Source organism: Sinocyclocheilus anshuiensis, unplaced genomic scaffold (genome assembly GCF_001515605.1).
Source record: "Sinocyclocheilus anshuiensis isolate Anshui unplaced genomic scaffold, SAMN03320099.WGS_v1.1 scaffold322, whole genome shotgun sequence".
NCBI classification, from domain to species: domain Eukaryota; kingdom Metazoa; phylum Chordata; class Actinopteri; order Cypriniformes; family Cyprinidae; genus Sinocyclocheilus; species Sinocyclocheilus anshuiensis.
Window position 1 is genome coordinate 601658 of NW_015542366.1, and position 22477 is coordinate 624134.

At 37.4% G+C, this 22477-nt stretch overlaps 2 protein-coding genes across 2 annotated transcripts in view; both read left to right on the forward strand.

Moving 5' to 3' along the window:
* The window catches only part of LOC107692195 (SPRY domain-containing protein 7), a 4365-nt gene extending 2245 nt beyond the window's left edge, over window positions 1–2120 (forward strand). Inside the window, exon 5 of the mRNA XM_016491158.1 lies at window positions 1513–2120. Within this exon, the coding sequence (XP_016346644.1) occupies window positions 1513–1610 (98 nt within the window). The 3' untranslated portion in view covers window positions 1611–2120. The remainder of the gene's footprint in view (window positions 1–1512) is intronic.
* A 1725-nt stretch (window positions 2121–3845) lies between these two features.
* On the forward strand, window positions 3846–21914 carry LOC107692124 (karyopherin alpha 3 (importin alpha 4)). The gene is made up of 17 exons (XM_016491042.1): window positions 3846–3981; window positions 8840–8884; window positions 12951–13040; window positions 13139–13168; window positions 13340–13392; window positions 13697–13792; window positions 14639–14724; window positions 14840–14926; window positions 15467–15636; window positions 16957–17001; window positions 17409–17540; window positions 17642–17770; window positions 17950–18054; window positions 18611–18682; window positions 18768–18930; window positions 19104–19198; window positions 19353–21914. Exons 1-17 carry the CDS (start codon window positions 3913–3915, stop codon window positions 19449–19451), a joined length of 1566 nt encoding a protein of 521 aa, XP_016346528.1. The 5' UTR covers window positions 3846–3912; the 3' UTR covers window positions 19452–21914.
* Window positions 21915–22477: the final 563 nt, after the last annotated feature.

Consider the following 22477-nt stretch of genomic DNA (forward strand, 5'->3'; position numbering starts at 1 on the left):
GTGAAAAGAGCTTTCCTGGAGCATTTCAGTCCTTGGTAGTGCAACAACTGAAGCAAACAATCAACTATAGGTGACAAGTCAAGAGATGGATACAAAAAAATTTCAAAGGCTTTATCAATGCCTAGAAGCACAGTGAAGTCTATTATTAAGAAGTGGAAGGTATTTGATACAACACAGACCCTCCCTGGATCAGGACGTCTCTCCAAACTGGATGAAAGAGCCAGGAGGAAACTGCCCAGAGAGGCGACCAAGAGGCCTACAGGAATTTATGACAAAGAGTGGTCATTGTGTGCATGTGACAACAATATCACAAATTCTCCACAAATGTGGCTTGTATGGGAGGGTTTCAAGAAAAAAGCCGCCACTCAAGAAAGGCCACATGCAGTCACAACTGAGCTTTGCCAAAACGCACCTTGAAGATTCTGAGGCAGATGAGAACACCAAACTATATGTCTGGCGGAAATCCAGTGCAGCTCACAATGCAAATAACAGCATTCCTACAGTAAAGCATGGAGGTGGTAATATCCTGTTATGGGGTGTTTCTCTGCAGCAGGGACTGGAGCACTTGTCAGGATAGCAGGAAAAATGGATGGGGCAAAATACCATCAAATTCTTGAAGAAAAACTGCTGTCCTCTGCCTGAAAGTCATCAATGGGAAGAAGGTTTACCTTCCAACAGGACAATGACCCAAAGCACACAGCAAAACTGAGCACACAGTGGTTAAAGGAGAAAAAGGTGAATGTCCTTGCATGGCCAAGTCAGAGCCCAGACTGAAACCCTATTGAAAATCTGTGGAATGACTTGAAGACTGCAGTCCACAAACGCTCACCATTAAATTGAAATGAACTTTGAGCAGTTGTGCAAAGACGTGTGGGCAAAAGTCTAAATGTGCAAAGTTAGTAGAGACAGAGACAAATCCCAACAGACTAAAGGCTGTAATTAAAGCAAAAGGTGGGTAATTAAAGCAAAAGGTGGTTCAACAAAATACTGACACAAGGGGGTGATCCTTTTTCCAACAATTTTTTGTTGGTGTTTTATCTTTCACTTGGATATTATAAGTTGCATTGAGTAAATACAGCTGGATAAAACAAAAACTCTGTCCGTCTTCATTTCAGGCTGCAAAGCAACAAAATGTTATTATTTTAAAGGGTATCTCTGTATATCTCTTTCTTATTCTGCTGTAAAATATATTTTTTAAACATTTAAGACATAACCTTGCACCATCATCTGAATTATACTACAGCTCTTTTTTATTATTATTATTATTTTTTTATTAATTAAATTTTAGGGAATTTTTTTTTGTAAACACTATAAAAGGGTTGAGTTTGTTTTTATATAAAGTGTTCAAATAGATGACAACCTTTTTTTCTTAAATAATTTCCCAAACTGAGTTGCCTAAGAATTACCTAAAACAAGTCTTTTGGTAACTTTTCGTAATTCTTGCGTTTTTAAATAGAATTTATTGTTAAATAACACATCTGAACTCGTATGCCTTCGTCTTGTCCCTCACAGTTGATGATAGTGCAATACTGGATTGCCAGTTCAGTGACTTCTACCATCCTCCTCCGCAAGGCTACCAGAAGATTCTTTTTGAGCAACAGATCTTCTAAAGTTCATGTGCTACTCCACAGCCGGGATTTGAAGTGCTGTGGTTATGACTGACTTCTAAAGATTGTGTGGCTCAGTCTAATGAAAAGAGTTGAAGTAATGTCATCTGTGATTTTGACTCGTGTAAAACTGTCACATATTTGGCTATTACAATTTAGTTTAAAAAGTCATCCTATGTTTTTCAGATGAACTCTGTGTTATATCATCTGCCTAGCAATCGATCTGTGCACTGATCTCAAAACATACTCAGAACATACATCTTTAATTTACGCTTCATCAAACACTGTACATTTACTGATGTACAGTATTAACAGTGTACTTTTGTGAACATATGTCCCCGGTTTCACAGACAAGGCTTAAGCCTAATCCCAGGCCAAAATGCATGTCTGTTCTGTTTCAACTGTAAGAAACTTGCACTGACGTATCATAAAATATGTACTATTAGTACTATGATTTGTCTCAAGATGCGCACAAGTAATGTTTTTTTCTAAGACACGTTTACTTAAATGTCCTAATTGAACTATAGCCTAATCCTGGCTTAATCTATGCCCTGTCTGTGAAACCAGGCCATGGATTTTTGCTTTAAGGCTGGTTTGAATACAAAAACGGGTAATAATGGAGTCACATATTACAGCTGACAATCATGACTTTATACTTTATGCATTTCAAGAGAACTAAGTGATGCTGACCTGAAATGCTGATATTGACTCAAAATACTGTCAAAGCTCTCTTTAATGTTATTGTTTGTCTGATTTCATTGTTGTCTGTCTGATGTATGACCTGCAGCTGCACACACCATATACATCATAATGACTTGGTTTTATACAAGCTCTACAAAAACACATATATTTAAATTTCATGGAGTTTATATTTGGTTGTATTTTCCATATTATGTTGCTGTTGATAACATTGTCTTCTCATTATTGCAGTTTCTGCACAGCATTTAGTGTGACTAATATATTAAGAAAACGTGAGACATACAGGAGGATAAGAAGTGTAAAGGTTATTGACCTTCAATATGTAATAATTTCACCCAGGTAAAAATATCTGATTGTCTTTCTTCTCTAATTATGAATTGTTGCAACTGACCACAAAACTGTTTTTAATAAATAAGTGAATATTGAATATGATGTTATTTTTGTATGTTCTAAGATGACAGGTCTTAGTTGTGTCTTTTAGTAATGAAGATTTTGCTTTTGTGGTTTGTTCATAAAGACTTTGTATTTACCTTACCATAATATAAGACTTAAACATGTTCCTGTTGTTATTAAAATGTGAATTTCTGCTTAACGACTATCATCTCACTGGCCTGTCTAGAGCGCACTGTGAGCGGTGACGTATTTTTACGTACGTTACTGGCGTACACATCATGTCAGATGAGCAAACTTGCGCAATGGCTAGTCTACGCACAATGACGCAAATCAACTGTACGGGTCGGGTCCAATGAAACACCTCGCCTTAACTCCAGTAATGTTTCACTGCAGAATCACTGCTCCTTTTATCATGATCCTTTACCTATAACCCCATAATGAAGTGGCGTAAAACTGTAGTATGCATCCACACAAGACCTGTTAATTGTCAAAAAGATAATATTACAGTTACCATACAGGAATCTGTCCCGTCTGCTCCGCACCACCCCGGTTCTAAATACATACACCATCATCTACTCCCCCCATGGTGATGAGAATCCGACTCATTTCCGTGATTCGGATCTTTCCCAAGATGAACAGATCAAAAAGGATCCAGCAATTTTGAACTCATCACCGTCTCTAACATTCATCAGTGGCATATTACCTGTCTAAAAAGTTCAAAAAAATCAATACGTAAATGCATATTTTATCACAGTTGACTGTTCAGAAGTATTAATAAGCAATTTAATGTATCTCGTTCACTTTGTTGCATGTATGATTCAGCTCAAAAATGCACAAAGTAATTTAGAAGTATGATTTGCATATACAAAAATCAAAACTAAAAATCACTCGGCTGATTTTTGTGTTTTAATAGAAAGAACACTAAAATAACTATATAAAACAAATAAAAGAAAACGCTCCTATGCGTGTTGATAAAACTGCCATACAATCAGGTCATAAACATTTCCTCTTCCAGTACAATATATTTACGAAAATTAAGGTTCAATGAGTCGGAGAGTTAGTGACTCGTGAACCGGTTCATTCAAAATATCCGACTAAAATGAACGATTCAATCACGAATCGGACATCGCTACACCCCACGCCCTCCGCTTCCTCCCTGAGCGGAGCTCCGCGCGTCGGCCGGGACTACAGACACACACATTCACACAGAGCCATGGCCGAAAACGCCGGCTTGGAAAACCATCGCATCAAGAGCTTTAAAAACAAGGGCCGAGATGTGGAGGTAAGCCCGCCAGAGACTTTGGACTCTAGGCTTTTTTTACATTTCGGTTTCCTCCTTCTGAGTCTCTGTGGTTCTGGTTTTATGGTGTCGGATCGGAGCGAGTGTTTGTGGATCCAGCAAGAGCATCATGCGGAGCGGGCGCGGCCTAGATAGAGGCCTCTTTAAACACATTTGCCTTCAACATTCACCAGCTCATCGCGGTTTATACACGGGCTTGAGTTGTTATAGTGCATTATTTAGTCGTGTAATATAAAAATTGGTTTGTCTACAAGGTCGGTTTGGTGGCTCGGCTGTTATTTTTTAATTTTAAAGTACGCTGGGCCAAAAACATGCAGATTTATCGTGTTAGCATGTGGGCTAGCGGCTAAATTAACTGGTTAGCAGGCGGCAGATTAATCGCCCAGCAGCCCGTTTTTTCGTGTTTTTTCGTACTTATACTTTTAACATTCACGTATAGAAGATAAACACCGTAAACATTGTCACATAACAGGGAATATAACTTGCGAACCAGATATATGCGACAGAGACGTGTGTTAAACCGGCTTTAGCAATCTCTCCAGAACTGAACTAATGATGACCAGTCATACCTCAACAACTGACCTCTTTATTGCTCGTTTAGTCACGCCAGGTTAGCAAGCCTGCTGTAGTTGATTTTAATAGACCTGTTCATTGATTAGAGCTGATTGTGGTGTTTTAATAAAGATGTCGTTGTGAAAAGACTACTGCTTCACATCTTTTCCTCTTCAATCAGATCGTCCTTCGGTGTGGCAGTTAGCATCTAAGCATCACCTGTAGATACACCAGAGTTAAATAAATCTGATTTTATTGCCTTCAAACTGGAATGAAGACCTCCAGACGGTCGTGCTCCTGAACCCCAGTGTAGGCTGCAACAAGGCGACCTAGAAATATTAGCAAGCCAGGTTGTGCCGTAATCTGATAGATTATATAATGCAGCAATTAAGTTTTTTTTCCTTGCCACTGTTGGTTTGATCACTATGTGACTAAAGATATAATGTAATTTTATACCGTGTTTAAGTTTTATGACATGACTTTCAGTTAACTCCTCAGGGGTGGGCGATATGATTGAAATTTCAACCCAGATCATTTATATTCATCACTTACCATGGTGGTGATACACATCACCAAATAGGCTTGTGACTACACCAAATTTATAAATTGAACAAAACTTTTTAAAAGTTTCATAGTCCTTAATATCGCCACAAAATAAATTAATAACTCCTAGTCCTACCTACAGCTACTATAACCAACTTTACCCGCATACACACAGTCCACTCATGTAAGCGGTATATACTATGTAGCAAATCTCATCTGCTGTCTCAAAATTAACTATATTATCTCCCAGCAATATAAAGTTGTGTGTGTATATATATATATATATATATATATATATATATACACAGATATATACAGGTATAATCCACATACATGCATAGTGAATTTTTTAAAATTTGAAACTATAAATTTAGTTTAAATATAAACTATAATATCGGCAGCATTATATTTACAGTTGCCTATATAGTACATCCAACTTTATCTCTTTACATAAAGTGCAATCATGTAAAGCACTATATAGCGAATGTCAACTGCTTGACTGTTTATAACGCTGCAAAATGTAAACTATATTATGGCCCAACTCTATATATGAAGTTGGTTATATAAGTATATGCAGCTTTATCTGTGAACACTCACGTAAAATGAAATGTATAGCAAATATCAACTATTATTACCCAGCTCTATATATAAAGTTGGATATATAGTAGGGCTGCACGATTAATCGCATGCGATATTTAACGCGCATCTCATTCAACTTTACCTGCATGCATACTCGCGTAAAACAATGTACTATATAGTAAATCGCGAGTAACCCCAGAGGCCTCCTTCAAGATTAACGGTGTGAATTGACTGCGACTGTAGGGTGCTGGTGTGACTCAGCCGTCAGACACATGGCTTTGGATGAGGCCGGCAAAGCTGTCGCCCTTCTGCAGCTATTCCCAGAATTTGCAAACCAGATTCAGATTTCTCATCTTGTGTTCCTATAAGAGTGAAGGGCTCGTGCACAGTGGCTCAGCTGACCTATTTGATGTGGTCAGCAACGAACTGTGGGATACTTTGACTCATTAGCTGCTAGATTTAGCCCATAACAAGGATGTAATCGTAGCTAACCGAGAGAGTAACAAGTGCTTCTGTCTGTGTTTTGCATTTGCTAAGTGGCTTTGGAAAAAGAAACAAAGGCGTTTGATTAGTCTGCCATGTCACATATACTCTCTTTATACGAAGATCAAAGAGTTCATGTTCAAATTTGCACAATATTCAAAAAACATTTGTGATCGGATTATAGGGCTGAGTGTTGACATTTCACAATTTGATTCGCAATCATGAGCTCTTGATTTGATTGATTTGTAATACAGTGCATATATTTATTGAAATGGTCCTCTCTGGGTTATTTTTTATGACATTGTTTACAAGCTTATATTGATGTCTTTACATGGTTGAAACACTGAAGAGACAAAACATTTCAGTAAGTTTCTTTTATTCATGTTTATTTAGTGCTATAACTAATAATAGTAACAAAGAAGAGATGATCATTGACGGTCACTGCCTCTTGAACTGAGGTGGCTATAACACTTATTGTTTGAATTTTGCAAATAAAAGGAACAAAATTTGAAAGCTGTTTCTTATCAAAACTAAGAAAACTCCATGCTTATTGTGATTATTGAATTACAGATGTGCTAAACATAATGTTGTCGTGAAGATTTGTTTATGCATTAACGTTAAACACGGTCTTCAGACTCATTATCGAGATCATTAAAATGAAGATTATTAATTAAAATTGATGTTGTCTGTGTCAACCCAGCTAAATTGAATTACTTGAAGTCCTTCCCTCAGTAAGCCTACATCCTGCGGTTTTGCATTTTCCAAATGCTTAAGTGAAATCATGTGTGGGTAATTTGTGTATTATTTACACTTTTTTTAAAAGTGACTTAGAACACATAACCTTGGTGTTGCAGGCTGCATGGTCTAAAAAGATAGTCAAGCAAGCCTGATGTTTGTGGCTATTATACGGTTAGCCGATTTATTAGTATGTCGTGGACCTTACAGCAGTGAGACAGCATGTCCTCAGACCACGCTGGCTACCAGACAAGCACATGCACACATACTGTGTCATTATGCTGGTCTCTAGAGTGCCAAGCTGTCATGTCACCGACAAAGCAACGGTCCGCTGACTACTGGAGTGCTTCCTCTCGGCTCTGCCCTCCTGTCATTCTGTTGTGACTCATACATATCGCATGCGCCGCTAAAATACCGTACATGTTGAGACTCCAGGAATCTGCTTTGTGCTGAGAATTTCTTGCTTTTATTTGGTTTCCTGAAATGGGCCGAATTGTGACCTAGTTTTAGTTCAACTTTGAGCCATGGTGCTTGTGCAGGTGAAACAAGTTTGAATTTGGCATTAATTGACATGCAGTTATAAGTGCAATGCACTCTTGGTCACTTTGAATAAAGGAATGTGCCAAATGCTTAAATCGAACTCTTGCTTTGAGTATTCAATAATGCTTGGACCTCCTTATATATATTTAATAGTCATTACAATAGTCATTCAGAAATAAATGTTGGTGTTTTGACCTTTTCTGTTTCCCTTTCTTGTTTGTCGGATTCGCTTTACTTCAACATCCTCTTGCTTTCTCCATGGCTTTTGGATTGCATAAGGCACAGTGTGGGTTTGCTGTAACATGAACTAGGATGCCCAGTCACAAGATCAAATCTGATCCGTCCCACCATCCCCACCACACAGCAAGTGCAGTCTTTACATCGTTGGCTGCTGATGTTTTTCGTTTTCCTTCTATGTTCCATTGGAACTGTATTATTATTGTTATTTTTTTTCTTTTTAAGTTAGGGTGCAAAACCACTTGTGATGGGTGGTCTGTCCATTTTTGCCATAGTGTGAAGTCGGCATAAAATGAAAACACCCTGTGTATTTTTGCAAATTTGACTGTAATGTTTAAACATATTGTCATAATTGGACCTTCCAGTGAAAACGAAACACTCCTCTCTGGTGACGTATGCAGGGCTTCTCCGATCATTGTCACTAATATTTGTTTCTTTTAAAATAAATGAATCTTGCAATGCCAATAGTCATGGATGCTGGTATGGCAATAAAAATGAATAAACCTATTATTTAGTTTGCTTAATCTCTGCCCCTGCAAGCTCACGTTCATCTGCATCTACTTTTGAGGGCAGCGGCCACATCTCAAAATCCAACCAACAACTGATACTCAGAACCATCCATACCTTACGTTTTTGATAATCTGTTACACTTGGATGTATATCACAATGTAGAAGTGAGAAAAAAGGATGGCTTTAATGTGTTTTGTTGCTCCAGACATGTCTGATGCAGATGTGTGTTCTGTTGGTTTTCAAGCAACAGTTCTAATAGAATGGCCACAAAATGTGATTGTCTAAATGGAGGAGTGAGTGACAGCTGGGTTCTGCCATCACCATGGTTACCATGGTTGGTTGCCTCTTTGTTCTGCTGGAGTGGCCAGACTTTAGTTGCCAGTAATGTTGCATTTTGTTTCAATCGTTACAGTCCATTCAGTATTATAGGGTGTCACCTTAGCGGTGTGTAAACGAATCACTTGTGGATTTGAACAAACAGCTAAACCAAAGTATTAAACTTCAAGCAGTAACAAAGCCATACTCTGCCAATGCATGGGCACCATTTCCTCATACAACATTACATTTTAGGAGTTTTCTTAGATTTTTTTTTTCCTCACTATTTATACATTAGATATGTTGTACTTTACAAAGTTAATCTATTTCTTTCATTCTTTTTCAGACGATGCGAAGACATCGTAATGAAGTGACGGTAGAACTGAGAAAGGTAAGTTCACAATAAATGTGAGGTCTATCGTAGTTACAAGTGTATTTGCATATTCACTGTTCATTTGCAGGCTTTCTCTGGATGGAAGTATTAAAGCTACAGTGTGTGCAGCTTAACATTTCATTCTGATGCATTACATGTGATTCGTCAGAGAATGTTAGTTGAAATAAACCAGCCTTACAACGCTGGATTCTCATCCTCTTTAGCCCCCCACCCCCATTCCTAAATAACTATGTGCACTCCCAGCGACAACATTAAGCTCTGTTTATTGTGGTGATTCAGTGCTCACTTGAGATTTGTATTCACTGAATAGTTTCTCAGTCTCATTTAGGGCCGGGCTGTAAAGCTAAAACAATTATATCTTGATATTTTTCCATTTTTTTGGCAGTATTTACTAGCATTATTTGTGATTTTGCTCTGAAATGGTATGAAATGATCTGTGAACTTTAGTCGCTGACTCATTTAAAATGTATTAATCAAAATGATTCACAGATGTTCTAATGCCATCTCTCGTTTATCAGTAACAAAAATACTACAATTTATTACTGTTTCAATTCTCTCAAACTAACCTAATAATGCCCAAATGTAGCTTGTAATTTTATATTGCCAGTGAAATTACCATAAATATGCAGTACATATTCAGTGTATATATCGCAATATCATTGGTGAGATGTCACATGCGGTCCTGCTAACTAACCCACCTTGTGATAACCTCTTGACATCACTTTGAGAATTTATGTGCAGTTGCAGTGCTGTGTGTGAGGTGATGTGATTGTGTGAGGAAATAGAGGTAGTTTAAATCTGTAGTTTAAATATGGCCTTAGCATGAAGCTCTCTGGAGTCTCTTTATGCATAACAGTAGAATTAAGCAGGTGGTGATTGCATGTAAGTGTGCATGGATGCTTTGTTCTGGCCTCAGGACACTGCATTTAGGATTTTCTGACAGACGTGAGCATTGGAAGCAAGGCATCTCACTATGTTTAGTGTAATTTTGACCAAACGCTTAGTGTCATGAATTGGAAACCAACAATAAAATGCTCAAAATGTGGTGAAGCTGCTGCATCGGACACATGATCTGAGCTACTGAACAGATGAGTCTTAGAGGATATTCGCTATTGTGAGCAGTCAGTTATGTCATAATTAGTGGTCGACCGATATTGTTTTTTTGACAACCGATGCCGATATCTTGGAAAGCAGGGTGGCCGATATAAAGCAGATATAATTTTATTTATTTTAATTAATGTTTAAGAAGTTTGAAATCATTTGAAAATTGATTAAAAAGTAAATGTGTTAAATAAACATACTTATACTTTAGATGACAAAGTATTTTTCACAAATAAATAAATATTTAATAAATAATATAATAAAAAAGGAAGTAAATACTGTAACCAACAGGGAACTCAGCATTCTGGGAAGTTTGTGTGCATTGGGATTTGGGAATCATATTTTTTCAAATAAAGCCAAGGTAACACTCATTTTACATACAGCACACAGTGGAAATGACATGAATATGACAGTGGGCAAATGCATAAAGCGTAGCATAATTTGAAATCACGAGTTTAAAGTTTGTCGATCGCGCGTCTCCAGTGAAGCTGAACTCTCCTCCTGTCTGCATTCAATTCACACGGATCGACCGTCACGCAGAGAACACGCGATCATTCAGGATACAAATGCTCACTTTACAAGATCTCACAACTGGATCCGACTAAGTTTGCAAGCTTTGTGAAATTAAATGTTCATTAGTCATTCAAAGATTTGTTTAAATGATATAAATGCGTATTTGCTGAATGCTGACGGCAAACAAGAAAGTATTATAATGTTTGCCTTTCTATTACTAATAATATAAAAGCAATCTATATTATATTTTTTGTATACTTTTTAATTCCTTTGTTTAACCGTTCTATCTGATTATTAGACATACTTCTATCCGTATTAGACAGAACTGTTAACGACGACGGAGAGCAGGAGGGAGAATGTGAGCACTGCTCAGACGCTACCGCTGTCAGCGCCGTCAAAATAAAAGTCCCGCCTCGAACGCATCGGCCAAACAGGAGAACTTATCGGCCGATGCCGATATTTGAAAATTGGCGATATATCGGTCGACCACTGGTCATAATATTGTATTTGAGAAGTTAATTGTCAAACTTACTATAACATAAGTGTGTATTCAGGGTTCAGATTTAATAGTGAGTGAATTGAGAAAATTCACTGGTCCTGATACTAATTAAAATGACAGTTAGAATGAATTGTGTTTTTTTTATGCAAAATGAGCCAGTTAAAATGCTGAAATAAAAGGTGAATAAAACAATTTTTAGTTATCATACCTAGATAAACAAAGGTTTGTCCTGCCTAGTTAAATGAGAAAAATCACGTGTCATATAAATCAATGAGAGTCAGGTTAATGTTATTATAATTAAATTTAATGTAGTATTGTCATTCCAGTGTAATATTGGAATCATGAAAACAAATATTTAAATGTATTTGGTTTTTGTAAAGTATTTATTACTATGTATGCCATGAAGTATTCTTTCCTGCTAATTTGGCAGAAACAGATTGACTAGTTGACTATACAATAGTAATAAATTAATTTTATGCAAATGGGTTATAAAACAACATCAGAATGTCTTGCTATTGAGGCCTTCTCATGGCTTTGTTCTCTCATCTGGTGAGCTGTTTCTGTTGGAGATCTGTTTGCGCTTGCCGTATTTGGGTCACGCCATCCGTGGTCACAGGGCCCCTGGCTGGCTGCACACCAAGAAGAAGGTTTGTCATGAGGGGCTTCCCTCGTCACACATATCTCTCTTCCTTTTGGCAAGGAACTCAGAACCTTGCTAGAACTACCTGTGTTTTTGTGGGTTTCTACATTTATTAAAAAACGGTAACAGATCCCTACTTGAGAAAGTAGCATGTCATCACCAGAAGCAAAGCTGCTGGACAAAGTCCAATAGGACAAATGGATATCAGCATGCTTTGTGTCACAGTCTGAGTGAGTAGAAGTCCCCCGTTGTTGATCTGCTGGGCTAGAGCTGATGTGGAGCAGAAGTTTAGTCCTACAGCCTCGATGTTGTTGATTAATTTGGTGCTGGATTGGGTCACACAGCAAGTCCTGTCCATATTAGGCAGTTACACTGTTAGCCCAGAGGAATCGGACAGAATGCGGCTGTTATGCTCTGTGTGTGTTTGTGTTTGTGTGTGAGACATTCCTCTTTGCATTCCTGTTTGCTCCAACATTAGAGTCACAGAACGCTCACTCTCACATTATTTTCTCACACTGTGTAGAACCAGTAGTTACTTTGTGTTCCATTTCGTCAGTTGCCATTTTCAAGGGTTCAGTTATTGTGCTGTTGAATTCTATTTAATTGACATCAGCAGCAAAATATTCATTAAGGGGCTGTATCATGAGAAAGAAGATTGAAATATTTAACCCTCGGTGAAAAAAGACAATTTTTTCAGACTAAGCTGCAAAAGGGACTTGTTCTGAAATTGTTAGACTTGAAAATCCAACCAAAAACGTAGATATTGGTGCACAACTGTACACATTAATTTGTCTACTTATTTGTTGCTCTGAACTGGCCGAACTTGCTAAACACTAGAACAACTATCAAAATGTGGCGCAAAAAATGGTGTCTGGCTGTGTGTAGCACCTTCCACTCTGCAGATCCTTCTAAAGGATCCCAGTGTTAAAAACGAGCAGCTAATGTTTATATTTAACAAGGTTAAATATAATCTTTAAGTCTCTTCATTCTGATCCACATTGAACCACTGTACTGAAGAAGTTTGATATCTTAAAGGCACAGCTTAAAAAAACTGTCTGTTTGATTTTAAGCTTCTTAGAGGGAAAATGTGTGATATAACCTCTTCGAAACGATTGTCCATTAAAAATAAATACAGCTTTGTTAAATATACATGACATTAATAAGATGGTGTGTTCTCTTACTTCCTCAAATGCATTGAGTCTAAAATCAGAGTTTGTATTTGTTTAGGTCTGTATGATCTCATGATGCATTTATTAAGTTCAAGGTATCACAGAGGACCTGGTATTTATCTGATTTCTCAATCCGTACAGAACAAAAGAGACGAGCATCTCCTGAAGAAACGAAATGTTCCACAGGAAGAGAGTCTGGAAGACTCTGATGCGGACTCTGATTTCAAAGGAGTAAGAGGCTTTCTTCTCATTTCATCTGACTCCATATCTTCCATTTTCCTTTATATAGTTTGTCTAAACGTTTTTTTTTTCCTCCATTTTCTCCTCAGCAAAATGTAACGCTAGATGCCATCTTACAGGTAAATTTCTGATGTGTGTTGTTATTAAATGTTGGTGGTAAGAGAGGCATTGACTGATAAATAACCGATTCAGAGGGTCAGCACACATCAGCACTACACTTCACAAAGTATGTGTGGGTGTGAGCAGGCCCTTCTTCCTCTCATTCTCCATTTCTCATCTTTTCACTACAGAACGCCACCAGTGACAATGCTGTGGTGCAGCTCAGTGCAGTGCAAGCAGCCAGGTAAAGTGTTGTGAAACATATATGAAAAGATTTGCATTTGTTACACAATGCCTTCTAAAAACATCACTCATAGCCTCAAGTCAACATATCTAAATGGACACTTTTTGCTTTCTTAATACACATTGTTGATCAGCTGAAAGTGAATAGCCTAACACAAAACAGAAAAATGGCATACTATGTTAATTATGCTTGTAATTAAATATCTTTGGCTGGATTGGTCTCTTAGAAATTAATTGCGTTAACACTGCTGGCATGTATTTGGAGTGCCGAAAGATGACTGTTTTTCTCTTTTCCGTCCTTACAGAAAATTGCTCTCAAGTGACAGAAATCCCCCCATAGACGACTTGATAAAATGTGGAATCCTTCCAATCTTAGTCAAATGCCTGGAGAGAGATGACAAGTGAGTGACTACATGGCACTGAGTGAAAGTATTCTTAATTAATGGAACCTTTTTAGTTGTGCTGTCTGTGTACGAACGTGCATCAGAGTTAATGAAGTTCTGAATGTCATCTTGAATGATGGTAGATCATTGTTAGATGGACAGAGATCCTCAAGTGAGATGGTCAGAGTGGATTGTGACCCTCAATAGCTGTTCAGCATACATTATCATTCAAGAATTTGTGGTCTATATATATATATAATTTTTTTTGAAAAATTAATTCAGCACAGATGCATCAAATTGATCAAAATGTATAATGATACAAAAATATTAAGCATTATAATATTACCTGTTCAAAATAGGAAATGTTTCCAAATCAGCATATTAGAATGATTTCTGAAGGATCATGTGACACTGAAGACTGGAGTAATGATGCTGAAAATTCAGCTTTGCCATCACATGAAAATTACATTTTAAGAAATTGTATTAGCATGCATTTTAAATTGTGATAATGTTTCAGAATTTTACTGTTTTTGCAGTATTTTGATCAAATAAAAGCAGCCTTGAAGAGTATAAGAGATTTCTTTCAAAAACATTTTTACGAACTTTTGAGGGGTTGTGTGTGTATATTATACACAAACAGCATCTTTTAAATGCATGGCTATGAGGATAAATAAGGATTGGTACCTGATATAGAAATGGAAATCCACCTTTTCAACATCTGTACAATAAAAGTTAAAACCTTCATACTTTTACAAATTACTGGAGAATGAATAAAAATGCATTGAAAAAATAAATATATATAGTAAATGTTAAATAAATATTGGACAATGAATGAACTTACTTGTCTCTTTCTTTTTTTGTCAGTCCTTCATTGCAGTTTGAAGCTGCCTGGGCTTTGACCAACATTGCATCAGGGACGTCTGCGCAGACACAGGCAGTGGTCAAATCCAGTACGTTGTTTGGACAGGCTTTCGTCTACTGGATCAGCCTGTTTTCACTTCCATCAGTTCTGTGTGTAGCTGCTCGGTGTGTATGTTCTCTCATTCTCTCTCTCTGACTGTGTAGATGCTGTCCCACTGTTTTTGAGACTTCTCCAATCTCCTCATCAGAATGTGTGTGAGCAGGCCGTGTGGGCGCTGGGAAACATCATTGGTGAGTACCTGAGAAATGTCCTCACACTGTTACTGCCTCTGAATTTTGTAACTGAAAGTGAGAAAATGAGAACAAGAATTTAAATTGAAATTAATGAGAGTTCTATGTGTAATATGTGAACTTTTGGATGCCATGCCTAAAGCAGCTGCTTCATGCATATTGTTGACATTAACACATTGAAAGCTGTTGGTTCAACCAACATTAAACACCAAAGGAAGAATCTATAATTTTACCTTTGTATTTATTTATTTACTAATTTTGAAGGTTCACAACCCTTCAAAGCTGTACTTGCATTGCGCCACCTATAGTACTGGAGTATATTCACTTTTTGTTCAACGAATTTGTTTTGCTCTCGGTACAAATAAGTTTGTTCCTTTTTTGTTTCATTTTTGCCACATTTGAATTTCTTTAGTAAGAAACGGTCTATAAAATTTAAACGTAAAATTTATCCAAAAAGGCTGGTCCATAATTTGAGAGTTGTAACAGCTGAGATGCTCATCAGAACTTAACACACGTGTTTGTTTCATGGGCCCTGTGCAGGTGATGGACCTCAGTGTCGAGATTACGTCATCTCGCTTGGTGTGGTCAAACCTCTCTTGTCGTTTATTAATCCTTCCATCCCCATAACCTTCTTGAGAAACGTTACCTGGGTCATTGTCAACCTGTGCCGAAACAAAGACCCACCTCCACCTATGGAAACGGTACAAGAGGTGAGGAGTGTGAGTGATTGTATGTGCATTTTGTACACTATTTCTTTGAGTTGGTAAAAATCATTAAAGGGGTCATATGATGCTTTTTTAAAGATCATTATTTTGTGTATTTGGTGTAACAGAATATGTTGACATGCTTTAATGTTCAAAAAACACATTATTTTTCAAATACTGTACATTATTGTAGGTCCTCTATGCCCCGCATCTCAAACGCTTCGTTTTGCGCGCGCGCGCGATAGCAAATACTTAAACTAGTAACAAAACATACTTACAGTCGCTGATTCAGAAGCGCCAGATTGTCATAGCAAAGTCAGAATTACCTCCTCTCCTAGGTTCATGAAACGGTCGTCCATAAAATGCATTGCTGTTCTGTTGTAAGTGATCTTAAAGATTCCTAAATGCATCTACTTTCGGAAGGCCAAATAAAGTGCTTTTGCTTTCGCCTAGAAACACACAGCGTCTCCCTGACATGGCTGCTTCAACACTAACTGCGGTTACTGAAACCACGCCTTCTTTCTTTGCGTGAACATTTGGGCGGCATTATGCAAATATTTCCACATAGTGACCTAGATATGTGGGGGCGTGTTAGAACGAGCCATTTTAGGGGGGTGTGGCAGAGTCGTAACTTTGATAAAGAATATCTCTTTGGTTTTGAGACTTTAGTCTTTGCAACTTCAGGGATCTTATCTATGCACGAACAGCTTGTAACACTCCAAAGAGAAAGGAAAACTTGAAATCGCATCATATGACCCCTTTAACCAATCAATCAACAACTTCACACATTTTTTTTGGTAATCTAAAATAATGCTTGGTCTATGGCTGTTTGACTGATTTATATGTATGAAGGACTTAATAAACTGGCATTTTATTCAGTAAAGCATCACTGCCACAATATCCTAAAGATTGTGTAAGATATTATGTGGCAGATCTTTTCTTCTTTAGAATCACCCTCTCTCAATAATACGAGGTGTGTTTCCTTTCAATTAAGTATCTATTCAGTCTGTGCAGATATTATGCTGTGTAAACGACATGCCAATATTTGATAATTTTTCTTTCCTCCTCGTCTGTAATGTGGAGGTGTAGCTTTGAGCTGAAAGGAACATATTGTACCTCCTGCTGCTAGGAAATCATTAGACTGTGTTCTCACTCTCTGTTATTTTGTGTGTGTGATATAACAACTGTTTCATAGATGGCAGGTCTAATGAATATTCTTGTTGTCCTACAGCTGATTTCATGCTTACATGGTGCTTGCTTTATTCTCTCATTCTGGTGGTTTAAAATAAAATATCAATTTCTAAAATTTCCGTTTTTCACTCACAGATTCTTCCTGCCCTTTGTGTACTCATATATCATACAGATATAAATGTAAGTACAAGAGGTGAACATTTTTTTATTCTCTAAACCATAAGTGTTGCTCTTAATTACATAAATAGTGTCATAAATTTGGTTTTAGTTACTTGACTGGCTGCTTTACATTATTCTTTAGTGATTATCACACAAAAAAGGGTATTCTGTTGCCTTGAGGGGATTTATTTTGCAATAACGATTGGCTGACATTTATCTCAACTATTATACGGCTTCTTGTCAAATAAGTACTTTAACATAAAATATGAATTTTATTTTTATTACTTTTTGACAAATCCTCTAATAAGAAAGAAAAATGGTCAATTTAACCCCTCAGTGTTACAATTAACCAAGCAGAGAGCTGTGTAATAAATGGTAGAATCTGAGTCTGCATTTGCATTTAGAACACTAAAATCTCCTCCTTCTAGATTCTGGTAGACACTGTGTGGGCTCTGTCATATCTGACAGATGGAGGTAACGAGCAGATTCAGATGGTAATAGACTCAGGTGTCGTCCCCTTCCTTGTTCCACTGCTCAGCCACCAAGAGGTCAAAGTTCAGGTAAAAATAATACCATGTATGTTAAATACCATTTATATACATAAAAAAAACACACACACACAAAGCCATTTTCTAAAAGTGTTTGTGTATCCTCTGCTCAGACCGCAGCGCTGAGAGCGGTGGGGAACATTGTAACAGGGACGGATGAGCAGACTCAGGTGGTGCTCAACTGTGATGTCCTCTCTCACTTTGCCAATCTGCTCACACACCCCAAAGAGAAGATCAACAAGGTGAGACACACACACACATCCCATCTGATCCCATTTGTGTGAAATGTAATCAAGATGATGAAACCCAAATATTTACTTGTCTAATTTCATAAATGACTCCAGAAATCTCCCCAGTCCCAGTGTAAGCGCTGTGGCTCATGTTTAGAGTACATCTGTGATGTTTCTGTTCTTCCCTGCAGGAGGCAGTGTGGTTCCTGTCCAATATAACAGCAGGTAACCAGCAGCAGGTGCAGGCTGTAATAGATGCTGGTCTCATACCCATGATCATTCACCAGCTTGCCAAGGTAAGTCTTTATCTGCATAGCCTGCTGTACACCCACTTTTCATTTTAGCATTCATTACAGCTCCTAATTTGAGAACTGCTACAGTATATATACTGTGGGGTCCAAAAATCTCGAGACAAGTTGTGAAAATGCTTCTATGTTGCGTTTTTCCTTTATATATATATATATATATATATCTTATTAATCTTATTTAATCTTGCTTTTAACATTTATTTTAAATCCAGGCAATTTCTGGTGATCAGAATATCATAGAGATTTGATGGTGGGTCTTATTTGACTTGGGCCAATAAGCAATAAGGGGCCAATAAGTAACCACTTATAACACCCTAGAATCGGCATGAACCACTCATATTTTCTTGAGAAAATTAAAAACATTTGTAATATGATTATTTCACTATCAATGTTCTCTCACTATTAATAATCTGTTATATGGCATCAGAAATCAATTCTAGAGCTTGAATCTAGACTCTTTGATGAGTCCAGTTTAGACACTCTATAACTAAACACTGCTTGATCTTTAATTTGATGTCTGATATGTCTTGGCATTTCCAAACAGGGTGATTTTGGAACACAGAAGGAGGCTGCATGGGCCATTAGCAACTTGACAATAAGTGGAAGAAAGGATCAGGTATGAACCATTCCAGATGTATCTCTGATTCCGAGCCACTTTCCTTTTCATGCTTGTTCATTGGTTACCTTGATGTAATTGGCAGGTGGAGTACTTGGTGCAGCAAAACGTGATCCCGCCCTTCTGCAACCTGCTTTCAGTGAAAGACTCTCAGGTGGTCCAGGTGGTTCTCGATGGACTGAAAAACATCCTCATCATGGCTGGGGAGGAAGCCAGCACAATTGCTGAGATCATTGAAGAGTGTGGAGGTAATGCATACAGTATAGAAATGGGTAGTCTTTAAATTTAGACCATCACTTTTGGTTGTATTGTGATAAATGACCAGCAGATTAGTCCAAAAATGATCACATCTGCACATACGCTGATGTTTTTACTTATTTTGTAGAAAAAGATCAGCAGTAATCTTGCTTCTGTGTTTCAGGATTGGAAAAAATTGAGAACCTACAGCAGCATGAAAATGAGGACATCTATAAACTTGCATTTGAAATCATCGATCAGTACTTTTCGGGAGACGATGTGAGTCTCAATCTCTCGGTTCTTGGCATGTTTCTCTGTATAGTGCTTGACGCACGGCTGTGTTGTTGCTCGTGGGCTTTATTTGTTGGGGGTTCTGTTCTAGATTTGAATTATCAGTGGATATCTGGTTAATAATGTCTGGTTTGGCTTGTAGATTGATGAGGACCCCAGCCTTATTCCTGAGGCCACCCAGGGAGGCACGTTTAACTTTGATCCATCCTCCAACCTACAAACCAAGGAGTTCAAGTTCTAGACAACCGGAGCTTCGAACTTCAGAATGGTGGGTTTCCCAGCTGCTCCTCAGCCCCTGCCACCTACTGACCCATCACCTACCAACCACTCACTAACCAGAAAAAACAATCAATCACCATGCTCAGAAACGACACTCACTCACACAGAAGAAACTAGCACTGAAGGATATGAGTCTCAATGCCACTCAAAACATGGATGGATCTCAACAACCTCAAGACATGGAAGAAAAAAAGAACAAGACTCATTATACTGCAGTTGCCAAAAAAAAAAAAAAAAGAGATATATTTTGCTCTTGCTTTCACTCACTCACACGCACACATAGGTGATCATAAACAATAATAGGAACTTCTGTTGTTGTACCAGCCATCATATCAGCCAAGGAAGATGAAAGAAAGAGATATTCCTGAAATATATAGGCAGGGATTTTCTTTTGTTTCCAAGAAAGTCCTTCCCTCAAAATGTTGCATTTCTGGTCATGATCTTAGAGTCTCAGCCAGACACCCAACTCAATACGTCCAGCCTCGACTGTGTTAAGCCATTTGGACCCCCTCCCTCATTCATCTGAAATCTGTGAACTAGCCTATAATGGGTTATTCCATGGAATATTATTCAAATGTGGGAAGGGAGTGTCTCTAAATATGTGGTGTGCAAACAGAACTTAAATTCTCGCCACCAGTTCTTGCTTGTTCTTCATCCTGAAATTATGGATATTTACAAAACACTGAAGATAATGAAGAAAAAAATCACATCAGAAGATCACACAAACTTGAATGGAGAAAATCTCATTCAAGACAGTCAAGCACCCTCATTTTCGAACTTCTGCAGTGATAGTGTAGTGGACATTCATTGTGCCGATCTTTTTTGGTTTGCAGTGGGACTGTCGGACATGTCAAAGGAGGATCCTATGTGATTTGTCAATTTGGCCAGGACTTTTAAAGGGCTGCCCCAACCTTTGGAAGTTCTTTGAGAAAACATTAACTGGTCTTTCTGCTTAAAAAGGGTGCTCTGGCAGCGCTTTTTATTTTCTGAATTCATCTTCTCTGCTTCCTGTCTGTAACCATAGTAATAAGTTCATTGGGATAACCCCAGTAACCGGATGGAGGATATTTTCACTAAATCAGTTAATTTCTTCACTTGGTAGTCAAAACCACAAGAAACTTTGCAACAGTGATTGGATTGTGAATTCTTTTTTTTGATCAGTAGAGCTTCCGCTTTTTGGAGTTTTTCCAGTCTTACGCGCACACATTTGGTTTTCCCGTTTTATTGCTTAATGTAAGTGGAGAGCGATGTTCGCTTAATTTTGACTATACAAGCAATGGGAAAAGGAGATCCGTGACATAGTGGTTCCTTTTTTTGTTTAGTTGGTTTTTAATCTTATTTCACTTGCTACCAAACCTAATTGTACCAACTAAAATAAAAGCATATTTCTTGTTTAGGTATATAATGTGAAGCTACCACACTTAGGTCCACTAGACATTGTTGGGATGCTACAGAACAATAATAATATTGTGGTTATTGATTTACAGCCAATAGGGGTAATTTTTGTTTGTTATTTTTTGTTTTAACTTTTGTTTTGTAATGGCAAATGATTGCCATTATATGGAAAATGGGCTGGAAAATTTGGAAACTTACTGTTGTGACTGGATGTTTTTTTTCTGCTTTTTTCACTGTGCATTAACTTGTAAAGGGATGTATGGGGAAAAATGCATTTGAACTAAAGTAGTTATGTTTGGGCTGCAAACTGCTGAAAAAGACAGTAAGGAAGCTGAAGGCAGCCCTGATGATTTTTGAATTAGCCATTATTGTTGAACAAAAAGAAAAAACAGGTTTGAAATTCATGAACTTATCTAGACAACTAGAAAACGAGCCACTTTAAAGAAGTTTTGTCTTGTATCAGAAATGGATACAAGCTTATTGCTTGTTGCAAGATTTTTACTTGCTAAAGAAAAAAAAAATCTAAAAAAGCGACAGATCGCATTTTGGCCTCTGATTGTACGTTTTTATAAATTTTAGAACCGAATTTTTCTTTAAGGTGGCTCATCAGTATTTTTTTTTTTCAACTGTGCATATTAAAGATAAAGAATGAGTTGAAATTCATTGTGCCTTTTGTTTTTCATTTCAAAGCAACTAAAAAAGGTTAATAATGCCTACCACGTTGCATTGGAGCTGCTTATAATATGGGGGTCTTTTGGGTGTTATGTCTGCCTATCTCTGGACATTACGATGAGACGTTCTCTGGAGTATAGTATAATTCTTATTAAATTCTCCTCTAGTCTGCTGGCTGACTTGTAATTGATCCCCTTAACTTCCATTTTGCTCCCTTCTCATTCTTTTCATATGGATCACAATTACGCACAATTCTCAACCTATCCATCTATGGCAACACATCTTTCACTCATCACTCCCTCAGGACGTGCTTTATGTATCAATGAACCTAACCAAAATAAACTTGCTGTTAGCCATCCTTTTTATTGCTCTTTTATGATTGACCTTCTGATGCTTTGGTGTCTCTTCTCTTTTTACCTGTTAGCTTTCCTTCTTGTCCCTGTTCTGGCATTTAATTTGGCTTTTTCTATTCAGAAGTCTTGTTCTCTTCTCTTTCTAATAAGTGCAATGCTCTATGTTGTTTCTTGTGAGCTTACAGAGAGATTAAATCAGATCAATCGGAAACACACCAGTCACCTGCGTCCACATTATAGGGTCAATGTTTACATTGGTGACAAATTTTGGGTGAGATTTGCTGGCCATCAAGTTAAGACAATTAGCATTTTTGAGAAATTATTTTTAATAATCTATTTCTTTACATTATTTAAAGAAACTTAAATACACATAAATAAGACGGTCATACCTCAAACATGAAATTTAAAACCACTATGAAAAAAAAAAAGCAATGTGCTTCATAAGGACTACAACTACCATAGGGGACGAGAGTTTGTGTGCATGAGGGATCAATTTGCTCCCAACTTAAGTTGGTTTTAAAAAGTAGGTTTAAAAAAATTGCAATTTAGATTGAAGAGCAAAATGTGT

Bases quoted from the DNA above. Each gene is read 5' to 3' on its own strand.
- LOC107692124 (XM_016491042.1), top strand. From the start codon at position 3,913: ATGGCCGAAAACGCCGGCTTGGAAAACCATCGCATCAAGAGCTTTAAA. The intron at 13,793-14,638 runs GTGAGTGACTAC...TTTTTTTGTCAG, and splicing joins TGCCTGGAGAGAGATGACAA to TCCTTCATTGCAGTTTGAAG. The intron at 18,931-19,103 runs GTAATGCATACA...TCTGTGTTTCAG, and splicing joins GATCATTGAAGAGTGTGGAG to GATTGGAAAAAATTGAGAAC.